The 13,760-nt window shown below is 43.0% G+C and overlaps 1 protein-coding gene and 1 long non-coding RNA gene across 3 annotated transcripts in view; both read left to right on the top strand.

Moving 5' to 3' along the window:
* The window catches only part of LOC144608343 (uncharacterized), a 107,407-nt gene extending 100,774 nt beyond the window's left edge, over positions 1 to 6,633 (top strand). Inside the window, exons 4-5 of the long non-coding RNA XR_013549189.1 lie at positions 3,452 to 3,548; positions 6,213 to 6,633. This is a non-coding gene — a long non-coding RNA (uncharacterized LOC144608343). The remainder of the gene's footprint in view (positions 1 to 3,451; positions 3,549 to 6,212) is intronic.
* A 1,231-nt stretch (positions 6,634 to 7,864) lies between these two features.
* The window catches only part of LOC144608553 (laminin subunit gamma-3-like), a 98,030-nt gene continuing 92,134 nt past the window's right edge, over positions 7,865 to 13,760 (top strand). For both annotated transcript variants that reach the window (XM_078426489.1, XM_078426488.1), the window contains exon 1: positions 7,865 to 8,314. In XM_078426489.1, coding sequence (XP_078282615.1) covers positions 7,939 to 8,314 — 376 coding nt within the window. In that variant the 5' untranslated portion in view covers positions 7,865 to 7,938. The remainder of the gene's footprint in view (positions 8,315 to 13,760) is intronic.

Below are 13,760 nucleotides of genomic sequence, written 5' to 3'. Positions count from 1 at the left end.
GCGTCCTTGTTTAGACTGATTGTAGTTGGAGGGGTGGGGGGGGGGGGGGGAGGTGGAGAAGAAAGTTGGAAGAGAAGATGGGGCAGGTGAAAGTCTGGCAGGCTAATTGGTTTAAATGTGTAAATGTAATGAATAAACGTGAGATAGGGTTTTGATAGGCATATGGTTGTAAAAAGGGCAGAGAAGCAAAGCCAAAATGTTTGAGATAAGGATAGAAGAGTTGCGAATTGTGAAGCCAGAGGAAGGAATGCAGGCGTATGGGGAGGGAGAGGGGAGAAATGGACATGAATCCAATTGGATTACAGGGAAGTCGGGGGGGGGGGGGGGGTAAAATGGCTGAGCAGAAAGGTGGGAGGGGAGAAAGAGACAGTCCGGAGGGAGGGGGGTTGAAAGCCCGACAGGGGTAACAACTGGGACAGACCCAGTTTCTGAGGGGGGCAGATGGGTGGGGGTGGTACTGTGGGGGTGGGGGGAAACATGGGCTCACTAGGGAGTGGGGGTGAGATGGGTTTGGTGTAGTACAGTAGCATTTTTGGCTATGGCAAGGGTAGCAGGACCCAGTGGTGTTAATATTGAAGTTCCCTGTTGGAAGGGGGGAGCAGTATGACATGGGAGAGTCAATCCACATGTTTCGTTACAGGTCCGTGAATTGTACGTGGGCTCAGGTTTAGTTTCGTTTAGAGATACAATGCGGAAACAGGCCCTTCGGCCCACTGAATCCACACCGACCAGCGATCCCCGTACACTTACACTATCCCACACACACTAGGGACAATTTTATACATTTAAACCAATTAACCTACAAAACCTGTACGTCTTTGGAGCGAGAGAGGAAACTGAAGATCTCAGAGAAAACCCAGGCAGGTCACTGGGAGAACGTACAAGCTCCACACAGACAAGCACCCGGAGTCGGGATCGAACCCGGGTCCCTGGCACTGTAAGGTAGTAGCTCGACTCCTACACCACTGTGCCGCCCTTTACATGAAGCAATGGGGGACAAAGAGAACTTTATCATCAGATCAGCCAAGGTAGAGCCTGTGGAGGTGAATATATTTTTCTGATGATTGTAGTATGTGTAGGTAAGTGTGATGTTATTATATCATATATTTGATAAAACATTTAACAAATTTGATGTATCTTATAGATTTCTCTCTGTGGACTAAGTACATGCATTACATTGGTGATGCGGATGGAATGGAAAAGCATTGATTCTGCCCAAAAGTGACAATGGTCAATAGTCATCTACAACCCTATACGCATAAATCTGTAACCTTCAGATTAATCTTAGGAAACTCAACTTGCAGACTTTAAGTGATGGAACTGAAGTTCAGACTCGAGCACAGGAGAAACAAAAGCATGTCAGAACATATCGAGCTTTTTTGAGAACATTGCCGTTTATGATGAATTGTGTGAGCCCCGTCAGTTCTTATGTTGAAAGGTGTAAATATTCTTCAGGCAAATAATCTTGTCAAAATTGACAGGAAAGCCAAAAGCATACCTGTTCAAAATAAAACCATTGAGAAAATAAGAAATAAATCTTATTTGTCGAGATAGGCTGGGATGAGAATGCAGTGTCAGCAGATCTGCAGGCAGGACTAAAGACATTTCACTCAATTATGTGATAGTGAAACTGCGGAATCAGTTTAATCCAGCACCTCAGAGATCATATCAAGTTACAATTCAAACCAAAAAGCAAAGGTCAGCAGGGACCATTCATGATTATAGCTTTACATAAACTTTTTAAACAATATAATTCTGATACCTTTCTGAATATAGAATAATAAAGCCATACAGCAGAGAAACAGGTCCTTCATCCCAACTTGTCCATGCTAACCTAGATGCCCATCTCCCATTTACCCGCTCCCATGGGAGCAGCTCCCATTTACCCGCGTTTGGCCCATATCCCATGATCTCTTTCCTTTTCATATACCTGTTCAAATACCTTTTAAATCTTATTATTGTATTTGCCTCAACTGCTTTCTCTGGCGGCTAGTTCCATATACACAACCTCCCCTCTGCATGAAGAAGTGCATATAGGTCCCTTTCAAATCTCTCCACTCTCACAGTAAACCCATGCCCCCTAGTTTTGATTCCCACTTTCCTGGGAAAAAGAGTGCGTGTATTCACCTTATCTATGCTCCTCTTGATTTTATACGTGTCTATAAGGTCACCCTCAGTCTCCTGCTCTCCAAAGGATAAAGTCCTAGCTTGCTCAACCTCTGCCTATTCCTGAGGCTCTCGAGTCCAACGTTCTCGTAATTCTTCTTTGTGCTTTTTCCAGTTTAATGGCATTTTTCATAAGAGATAGGTTTGTGTGCTTTTCAGCAGGTGAACAAATTCAATAGAAATTATTTAATGCACGAGGTTCAACATTTGTGTGTGCATGTAAAAGAGCTACATTATAGAACAATACAACACAGGAACAGGCCCTTCAGCCCACAATGCCCAACAATGGATATGTTTGAAAAATGTTTAAAAGCTTTTGCCAGTGGATAATGTCTTTCTCAATGCTGTTTATAGGTAAATGACAATTGCAAAGCTAGAAGCTCCATTATTAAACCAGTCGAATATCTGAGTATGGCACAAAAGGCGGAGACCGCAATGCATATTTTTAAGATGAAGGATAATAAATTCTTGGTTAGTAAGTGATCAAAAATTACCAGAGGATATGGGAATGTAGAGTTGAGGTTACTATCAGATTGGATTGAATGCTCCTAATTTATTTGTACATTGTACCGGTATGTGTACGAAACGCCCAACTGTAAAAAGAAAGAACACATAGCCTCATTGTAAGGCAGGATCCAGAATTGCAAGCGAAGGTAATGACAGCCAAGAACATTCGGAAAGGGCAGCACTGATATCATAAAGCCATATAATAGAAGCTTCCATGACAATGAAGCTGATGAACAGCTCCATCTCAAACAATGTATGGACATCATTACAGCTGCTAGTTGCATGATTATTGGCAGTGATATGTACATCAAAAAAATCACAATATGTTGTTCACAAGAAAAAACAAAAAAGATTTGAAATTTGTCTAGGTGAGAAACTGATCATCCTGGGTCATGGAATGTATAATTTTCTCATAACATTCAATGAAATGAAGCCAGTAATCATGGTCGCTGTCCACACAGCAGACCTAATCTTTTAGGAAATGGTTGGCTCAAAGAGTTTAATGATGGTTAGAAGATAGCATTTAATGTGAACACTTTGCAACCTCGTCCAGATAAACTGAAATAATATATCCAATAAATCATATACCAAATAAAGGTCCATGTTCTGGAATTGCCTCCCTAATATCACTCCCCACTTGTCTTTATTTCCTCTTAAAATCTATCTCTATAACTAAGCTTTTGAAAATGTGTTTTAATATGCCCCTTGAGTAGCTGAACATCAAAATGTGCTTGCTGATGCTCTTATAAATATCTTGGGATATTTTGTATTTTAACAGACTGGCTTCATTTCAAGAATGAGACCCAAGGATACAAAGCTGGTCATTTCCCTCAGCATTTCAGCTTTACGATATGACACTTGGCACCTGATTTATGGTATATTTACTTTTCCAACTGTACTTAAATGATCAACTGCATTGTGAAATTAAGTGGGAGTTTGACAATAAACAGAGATATCGTCCAGAACCAAGTTAAATAAGTCTTTTGTTGAAAAAATGTCTAACTGTGTTTCAAGCCTCAAAAAGAAATCTCGTGGTGTCTATCGAGGGAAAAAGTATTTCTTGTGTCATAAAGGTTGACAGCCAGAGGCAAGAAAACAGCAAATTGTTCAGGTCTGGAATGCAGGTTCAATAGTAACTTCCAAATGGGAATTGGATAAATACTTAAAGGCAAAATGAAGGGAAAGAGCAGGAAAGTGGGGTTAGTGGTAATATCTCTGTTAAAAGCTAGCATGGGCACTGGTAGACTGAATCCTCTTGTGTGCTGTGCCAACCTATGTTTCTTCATCAATCTCATCAAGGGTTAAATGCGTGTTTATTATTTGCCCGCTCATTTACACTTGGGAAGTTAATGTGAGGAAAATAAGAACACTCTATGATTTAAGTACCTGCAGTAAGCATCAAACTACAAAAAGTTCACAAAATCCACAGAGGGCTATGAACCATTATTTATATTAAGACTGTAAATAATAAAACAGCCGAGATATGTCTAAATCTCCTCTCCACTCCACCTCACTATTACCTGTGTGTGTATATGGGTGCTTCCGTAAATACAGCACTCAGTAGTGAAATTGGAGTCCAAACTTCCAGGTTATTTTCCTGTTTTTAATGTAATATTCCCATTGTTTCATATCCTGTTTTTTCAGTAGAATAGATCATGGTGTATAGCCAAAATAATGAGAAGCGAAAATAAATTAATCTGTTTTTACAAAGAAAAATATCAGATATGTCCCTGTATTTTCTTGCCTTCATGACATTTTTCAAGCAGGATTTCATCAAATCCTCATGTTAATTTATACCAGAAAGGTTACATTAATTTTGCAATTAAATAACTCTATATAAGCCAAATTCTGATTATGCTTATCATTTATCACCCGATAAGATGGTTTTCTGATGCCCCAGGTTTTTGCAGCAGAACTTGAGTAGCGGTGTCCATTTGGTCACGTGTGAAATGTTAAGAGGTTAAGAGGTTAATACTATGCTTACGTGTATGGACTGGGCGGAGCCAAAGGAGCTGCCAACTCCCACGTAAAGCTTCAGTTCACGAGAAGAACATGCCAATAGAAGATCGGCAAGAAGGATTTTTAACTATAGGAGCCTACTAAAATAATAAGATTTTGGTGGCCAAAGAAAACTACAAGAAGTGCCTACTGGAGAAAAGATCTGGTAGTTTGTCTAAGTTACGAAGGGTACGGTAGGATATTAGATTTTAGTTACGAAGGGTACGGTAGGATATTAGATTTTAGTTACGAAGGGTACTAGGATATTAGATTTTAGTTACGAAGAGTACGGTAGGATATTAGATATTAGATTAGATATTAGATTTTTACCAAGCTAATCAATAACAAGTTAATGACGAGAGATATGCCAATATGTTTTATTGCAACTTCAAATAAACGACTAACTAACGGCCACGTCGTGGAGATCTCTTTGTTGTTGGTTATTTGCGTCAGGAAGATGTCATTCCCCTATCCTTCGTCAACGGCAGCGTTGGGGCTTTATAAGAAAGACGATAAGCTGGCCTAATATCAATAATGAATAGAACTTAAAATCATGAAATAAAAATCTAATTTGCTCAGCTATTTTACAGATGTCTCATTCTTTAGTCCCTGCCGTTTTTTGCACTTGTCACAATTTTTAAAAAAAATTAACAACGCGATTGTAATGACCCTGACCTGAACTACGGGCCTCGTGGTGAGTTACGTGCCGATATTTTGTATGGGTGCTTAGAAATCAGCATAAGAGACAGTCTCCCATATATCTTATATGTTTTATTTTTAAATAATTGGTGTTTTTTTTCAAATATTAAAGCATTACATTTTGGTCACATTTTGGTTGATTTTGATCGCAAATTAGCACAAAAGGATCATAGGTGGGCCCATTTTTAATGCTGTGGTATTTCATTATGATTTAATAACTTTCAAATGTTGCCACCCATGTCACAGGTTGGTACCCTTATTTACGGAAACATTCATATATATATATATATATGTACACACACACACACACAAAAAGCACAGATTAAAGAACTTATTAGGTTTGTACATGAATTACCCATAATCAATTGAAATAATAGCAAAATTACTCGTGACAATCTGATAATTGTTCGTGCAATACTAATCAACCTGGACCGCTCAAAAAGAAAAAAAAATAAACTGTTGAATCCCATTCCTTCAGATAATGAGATGATGACAATCATAGGTGTTATATCTTCACATGATGTTCTTACTTTTCCTGTCTCCCTTATCGTTCTCAGTCTCTCTCTGAGTCCTTTTAATTTTCTTATTTCACCTGGTTTTACTCCACTTTATCCTATTTCTGCTATTTATTTTTTAATCACGAGTCGAGGAACACAGGGAGATACGAGAGATCAGGCCATTCGGCCTTACGTCTGTTCCTCCATTCAATGTGTTCATGAATAATTTGTGACCTAACTCCAAATATGCCCAACACCACTCTGTTCACAGGGGTTGTTCAGGTCTTATGAATTCTGATGAAAGTTTATTGAACTGAGACAATAAATCTATTTCTTTCTCTGCAGGCATTATTTGAAAAGCTGAGTATTTTCAGCATTTTCTGAATTGATTCTGGGAATATAATCCTATTGGCAAGAATGAAAGCAGCATCCCCGAAGATCCTTAGAAATGACCGTTTGGAGTCCACGTATGATTCTAAAAACATCGCTGCCTCACCACCTTCAAGGTTGTACACCCTTTATGAGATGTGGTGCCCAGAACTGCTCAGTATTCCAAATGTGGCCCAACCAGGTCACCGCGTTGTATTCCATTAACTTGCTTGATTATTTTCAGTACCTGCACATGGCATGTTAATACCTAAATGTCCTTGGAACGCCACCATTTCTAGTTTTGCGCCTTTTTTTTCAATTACTCGGTTGTATTCAAAAGTAAAATACAGTTGATATTGGAAATATAAAATAAAATCACAGTGCTGGAAATATTTTGAAATAGGAAAATAAAGTTAACATTTCAGATCAATGACCTTTCATCATCAATAACACAAGGCGAACTCTCTCCGCAGATGCTGCCCGACTTGCTGCGTTTGCAGCATGTTCTACTTTTAATCAGTTCAATTATTTTTTGGATCTAACGTTTGCCTGCGCTGGGATATATTTGCCACAGTTTTGCCTAAACTATTAGTTGTTCTTTTGAAGTTAATATTTCCAATCTACATTTTTGTTTTGCAATACCACCCCAGAGGTAACCCCAGAGTGCAGCTTGTGGGAGCACCAGGAGTCGCTACTTATTTCACTCTAAGGGTGATTCAAGAGCATTTTGTTACGGATTGTAGATGGGACATTGCACATGTTCCTACATTCTTTAAATTATTGGATCAGAACAATTATTCGCCGGTTGCTGACATTTGTTTTGATAATGTAACGTTATTTTGCTAGCCTTCGTTTGGTTTTCTCATTCCTATTTCTATTTGGTTTCTTCGGAACGTCTGGGATGCTATCCTTTTCTCAATATCCACCTATCAAACAACCTCACTTTAAAAGGCGGTCTAGAAGGGTCTCGACCCCAAACGTCACCCATTCCTTCTCTCCTGAGATGCTGCCTGACCTGCTGAGTTACTCCAGCATTTTGTGAATAAATCACTTTAAAAGGTGGTCTGAGCATTTTCACATTGCCGCTAGTGTTGTGCACGAAATCAGCTGCGATTTGTACTGCGTGGGATACAAAGTGCTAGAGTAACTCGACGGGTCAGGCAGGGTCTCTGGAGGACGTTGATCGGGGATGTTTCGGGCTGGTTCCTTCTTCACACGAAGGGCGCTGACCTGCTGATTTACTCCAGAACTTTGTGTTTTACTCAAGATTCTCGCACCTGCAGTTGCTTGCGTCTGCGTTTTGTCCTGTGTCGCATTCTATACTTTGCAACATTTTAAAAGTGCTTCACTTAATGCAGGGCTTGAAGTAACTTATATCCGGCATGGTCGCATTTCCAACACCGCCGCTTTAATGTGGACTGATTGCATCGCTCAGTCTCAACCTAATTTGAATCGGACGCATGTTGGGATGTCCTGAGATGGTGCAGACAGATTCAGTTTCTTCCTGCAAACTGAGCTCGGGATTCTGCCCACCAGGGGGCAGGGAGCAGGACTAGTTCAAACTGTCATTGCAACAAGTTTCCAGCTTTGGTGGGATGTGGGTGGTGGGGATTTGAGGGGTTTTATCCAGTGCTTTTTCCAAAGCAGAGCGGACTGAGCCAGGGAGACTGAGGGAAGAACAGTGGCTGTCTGCGGCGCCACGATGGAGCTGCCCACTTTCCTCACTGCGCTTTCTTTGCACTTCTGCATTGCCCTGGCCGGGATGGACTCGTGTTATGAGCAGGAGTCAGGAAGAGCCCAAAGGTGCATGCCCGAATTTTGCAACGCCGCCTTCGACCGGAGAGTGCTGGTCAGCGCCGTGTGCGGCGACCCCGACCCAGAGGAATACTGTCTGCAGACCGGAGCGACCGGAGTCACCAGATCCTGCCACACGTGCCATGCCCGGGACACCCGGCGGAGCCACAACGACACTTTCCTCAACGACTTCCACAGCCACGAAGAGCCCACCTGGTGGCAGAGCCCGTCCATGTTGCACGGCGTGCAGTTCCCCAACTCCGTCAACCTGACCCTGCACTTGGGTGAGTGTCCAGTCCAGTCCAGTCCAGTCCCGTCCCTCCCCAGACGCTGCCCGACCCGCCGAGTTCCTCCAGCATCGTCAGACAGTGATGCAGTCAGGCTCTTCGGCCCAACTTTCCCACACCGGACAACATGTCCCAGCCACACGAGTCAACCCTGCCTGCGCTTGGTCCATATCCCTCCAAGTCAAATCTTGGTCCATATCCCTCCAAGTCAAATCTTGGTCCATATCCTTCCAAACTTGTCCCATCCATGTACAGCATCTGCTGGTTTATTCACAAAATGCTGGAGTAACTCAGCAGGTCAGGCAGCATCTCGGGAGAGAAGGAATGGGTGACGTTTCGGGTCGAGACCCTTCAAGCTGAGTTACTCCAGCATTTTGTGAATAAATCGATTTGTACCAGCACCTGCAGTTATTTTTCTTATACAGCATCTGCTGTTCCTCGCATGTACCTGCAATCGCAAACTCGACCTCCAAGACCATAGGACACACCGGAATAGAATGAGGCCATTCGACCCATCGACCCATTCGACCCATTTCCCGCATTTTCCTGCCTTCTCCCCCGTCACAGCCCAACCCGTGTAGGAAGGAACTGCAGATGCTGGTTTGCAGCGAAGACGGACACAAAATGCTGGAGACGGGACGGGACCCTTCCCCAGACTGAAGGTGAGGGGAGAGGGAGACTAGAGACATTGGTACGGTCTGAAGAAGGGTCTCGACCCGAAACGTCACCCACTCCTTCTCTCCAGAGATGCTGCCTGACCTGCTGAGTTACTCCAGCATTTTGTGTCTATCTTCAGCCCAACTTACCCAAGTTGGCATTCTGGGCTAGTCCCACTGCCTGCATTCGGCCCACACCGCTCCAAATTCTTCCCAGTTTCCTAACTGGGTTAATCTCACAACGTCTGGACGATTTACCTATAATCACAATCGCGCTCTTTTAAACCTCCAAACGTTGAAGGGATTCAAAACGAACCACTCGTTGTTGCAATTGAAGGATCATTTATTGAACCTGTCAGAGTAAGTGGGTGAGTTTCTAACCTGTCACTGTACATTACTGGCAGTGGGGCCAGTACAAATGCACCAACTGCGTTGTATGGATTGGCTGCATCTTGTGAATGTTAAACCGAACATTTCCTCTCACGCATCTCCGCCGCCCTGTAGCGTGTGGAGCAGCTGGCCCGGGTAGCCGCAAAAAAAAGCATGTTCTGAATTGAGGTTGAGATCATGAATACCTTGTAAAGTCGTTTCCGTGCTGGTATTTATTTTCTGCCGATTTGGCTGGTGTTAAATAGAAAACAATCCTGGTGTCGGCGAGGCTGCCGGAGTGTGGGAAACAGGCGCACAGATGGGATTTGCTCAAGTCACCGCGAGTTGTTTCCAAGGGCGCTTCAAACAGGCCCCTGCACTGGTTAAATTGTGCCTTAAGAAATACAGCTGCATAGAATGGCGGGCTATGAAGCAGAATCGTGGGGGACTGAGTATGGTTTTTAAAAACTTGTTCAATAGATGGGATGGTCTTGTTCGTCAGTAATTGGCCCTGAGGGCCATTTCAAAGAATTAACCACATCAGTGAGTCTGGAGTCCATCGATTATACAGATGGAGTACTCTATAATCATCTTGTTATAATGACACAGAGATGGCCAATTCAATCCATTGGCTTGTCACTACCAGAGTAGCTATCCCGTAGGTTTTATTTCCCCTGTCTTTATCTCCCTGTAACCCTGCGACTTTAGGACACCCTTCATTATAAAGGAGAGACAGACAGAACCTTTTGGCTGGAGTGGAAATGTCAAAGACTAGAGGGTACAGCCAGAAGGTCGGAGGGGGAAAGTTTAAAGGAGATGTGCAGGAGATTTAACACAGAGAGTGGTGGGTGCCTGGAACATGCTGCAAGGGGAGGTGGTCAAAGCTGAAAGATGCTTTTGGATAGACATAGGGTTGTGCAGGAAGTGGAGGTACATGGAACAAGGACAGGCAGAAGGGATTAGTTTGGCATTATGATCAGCACAGACATTGTGAGCCAATGGGCCTGTCCTCTGCTGCAAGTTGTGTGTTTTATGTTCTATGTTCTCTCTCCCTTGGCTTGTTTTTGCCATTCAGCAAAGAAGGGTAATTTGCAGTAGCCAATCAACTTACGTGGGATGTGGGAGGAAAATAGTGCATTTGGAAGAAATCCTCGTGGTCACAGGGAGAATGTACACATGTCACCTGGACAGAGCACTAGTCAGGATCAGACCCACACCCTGTAGTCGTGAGGAAGCAGCACAAACTGCTGTACCAAAACGCTGCCCTAAGATTGGCAGGGTGGGATATTTGTGAAGCAGATTGCTTTATACAACCATCTGGTATTGATGAAAGCTTTTAGGTTTAGATTTATTATTATTGTCACGTGTACCAAAGTACAGTGAAAAGCTTTGATTTGCATGCTATCCAATGAAATCAGATGACACTATCCTTAAATACAATCAAGCCAAACTCAAATCAAATAGGTAGAGCGAAGGGAAAGATACAAAGTGCAGAATATAGTTATTATTTCAGATTAATTTAATTTAAATTCCCATATTGCTTAAGTGGGATTTGAACTCTTGTCTCTGGATCAGTGCTCTTGACACTGGATGGTGCAGTAACGTCATGACTGTTGCTACGAAGTAGGTTGTGGAAGCTAAGCAATTCTGCTAAATAAATTATGACCGTTGCTAAAGAGGAGCTGGTGGTCATGTTAAGGCATATTAAGGTGGATGAAATCATGGGGCTTGATCAAGTGTAACCTAAGACATTGTAGGAATCCAGGAAGAAATTGCAGGGGCCCAGGGAGAGATAACTGCGTCATCTTTAGCCACAGATGAGGCACAGGAAGAATGGGGTGTAGCTAATGGGCGTGGCAAAGAAGGTGGCAAAGACAAGTCTGGGAACTAACAAGCCAGTGAGCCGAACCTCAAGAATGGGAAAACAACTGTAGGGAATTTTGAAGGACAGAATCTACCAGCATTTGGAAAGGCAAGGACTGATTAGAGATAGTCAGCATGGCTTTGTGCTTGGGAAATCATGTCTCATGAATTTGGTCAAGTTTTTTGAAGGTGACACAGAGAATTAGCAAGGACAGGGTGGTAGATGTTGTTGACATGGACATTAGCAAGGCCTTTGACAAAGTACCGCATGACTGGCTAATCTTGACACTTGTGCAAATGATACTCCGTCAAATAATGTAACCTATAGACTTGTATTGTTAGTTTGTCGTAATAAAAATAAACATTGCTATTGAAAGATCTTTATTTTCCAAAATCCTGTGGGGAAAAAAAAATGATGTTTGCGAGTCTGATACTCTGGAGCTCCAAACCCCCTTTTCCCCACTGACATAATTGTTTTTATAACACAAATAAACATAGCACAAAAAGTAAGGAAATTTGTGTTTGGTAGATTATTTCTTTGTTGTAACAATGCTTCTTGGCAATAAATCTTATACCGTTGGAAAGCCTGTTTATTTCTCTTTTAAATGGTGCCACATTTGTAAGGAACATGCATTTGTGGGATGAGCAGCAGAGCTGAGTATGTGGGTTGTGCCCATGAAAAATCTGCCAAATCTTCTCTGCCAATGCCAAACAGCTTATTCTGCCATTGACTCTTGTTCGGTGTTGTTTGGTGGATTGGATGATTGAAGTCTGAAGAAACAAGACATATTGGCAATTTAACAATTTATTCATTTAATAAACAGGAGCCTCAGTAGCGTGTGGAAGAACCATACACAGCCACAACAGCCTGGCACCTCCTCCTGCTGGTCACCAGCCTGGTCACACACTGTTGTGGGATGGCATCCCATTCTTCAACCAGCATTTGTCGCAAGTCAGCCAACGTGGTTGTGTTGGTCACTCTGGCACGAACAGCACGCCCAAGCTGATCCCACAAGTGTTCAATGGGGTTGAGGTCAGGACTGCTGGCAGGCCATTCCATCCTCTCCACTCCCAAATTCTGGAGGTAGTCTCTGAGAAACCCTGCTCTGTGGGGGCGAGCATTGTCATCTTGGAGGATGGAGTTTGGTCCCAGACAGTGGAGATATGGGATTGCCACTGGTTGCAGAATCTCATCTCGATATCTCTCTGCATTGAGATTGCCTCCAATGATGACAAGCCTCGTTTTTCCAGTGAGGGAGATGCCGCCCCACACCATCACATTGTCTCCACCAAAAGATGTTACTCTATCGGTGCAGCAATCAGCATAGCGTTCTCCGCGTCTTCTCCACACTTTGACCCTATGATCCAACTGCCGTAGGCAGAATCTGGACTCATCACTGAACATAACGTTCCTCCACATGTTCAGGTTCCAGTGCACGTGTTGCCGACACCAGCGCAAACGGGCCTGACGGTGAAGGGCAGTCATGGCAGGCCTCCTGGCAGCCCTATGAGACTGGAGATCGGCTGCGTGCAGTCTGTTCCGAATTGTCTGGGCAGAGAGCCGTCGGCCATATCGTCCTGCAAACCTTGACTGCAAATCTGTAGAAGACAGCCTACGGTTCCTAAGTGCTGACAGGGTGAGGAAACAGTCTTCTTCGGGTGTCGTCTTCTTGGGACGCCCACTTCGCGGCCTGTCTCTGACATCCCCCGTTATATGGAACTTGGCCTTCACTTTGGAGATGGTACTAGGGCTCACTCCAAATAATGCCGCAACTTGGTTTTGCGGAACACCAGCTTGAAGTTGCCCTATCGCACGGGCCCTATCCAGATCAGTCAAACGTGGCATGCCGATTCTTGGAGCAGACACCTACTGACCACTGTAGCAGGGCCCATGCTCACAGATGCTGCCAATCAGGCACCTGATTGTCAGCACCTGGGGGTACCAGAAGCTCAAAACAAGAGTCAATAGCAACAGCAGAATAAGCTGTTTGGCATTGGCAGAGAAGATTTAGCAAATTTTTCATGGGCGCAACCCATATACTCAGCTCTGCTGCTCATCCCACAAATGCACGTTCCTTACAAATGTGGCACCATTTAAAAGGGAAATAAACAGGCTTTCCAACGGTATAAGATTTATTGCCAAGAAGCATTGTTACAACAAAGAAATAATCTACCAAACACAAATTTCCTTACTTTTTGTGCTATGTTTATAATATGTTTTCATAGGAATATAACTATCGCGTTAAAGCAGAACTACCTACATTGAGATGAATATTGTCATTTATAACTCACGGATCAAGAGTTGAGGTGATGTAATTCTACAAAATTAGCTGCAGCAATTAATCAGTTTTAAATGACTGTGTTATTGGGCAGCCAGGCACCAAGACCCGCACAGAATTCCTGATTCTTTAGGCATTGACGGGTTTGTCTTTAAAGTATAGTCTGTCCAATCTGAGGGGAGTATATAAATCAAAAACTCTTAATATCCTTGAACATATAACCTTCTGGTGGGTAAATGAATTTATGGGGTTCCTGCAGCCAGATTCCAGACAATG

This window comes from Rhinoraja longicauda, chromosome 31, assembly GCF_053455715.1.
Source record: "Rhinoraja longicauda isolate Sanriku21f chromosome 31, sRhiLon1.1, whole genome shotgun sequence".
In the NCBI taxonomy this organism is placed as follows: Eukaryota; Metazoa; Chordata; class Chondrichthyes; order Rajiformes; family Arhynchobatidae; genus Rhinoraja; species Rhinoraja longicauda.
The sequence above is the reverse complement of the archived record's forward strand: the minus strand, read 5'-3'. Positions and strand labels throughout refer to the sequence as shown.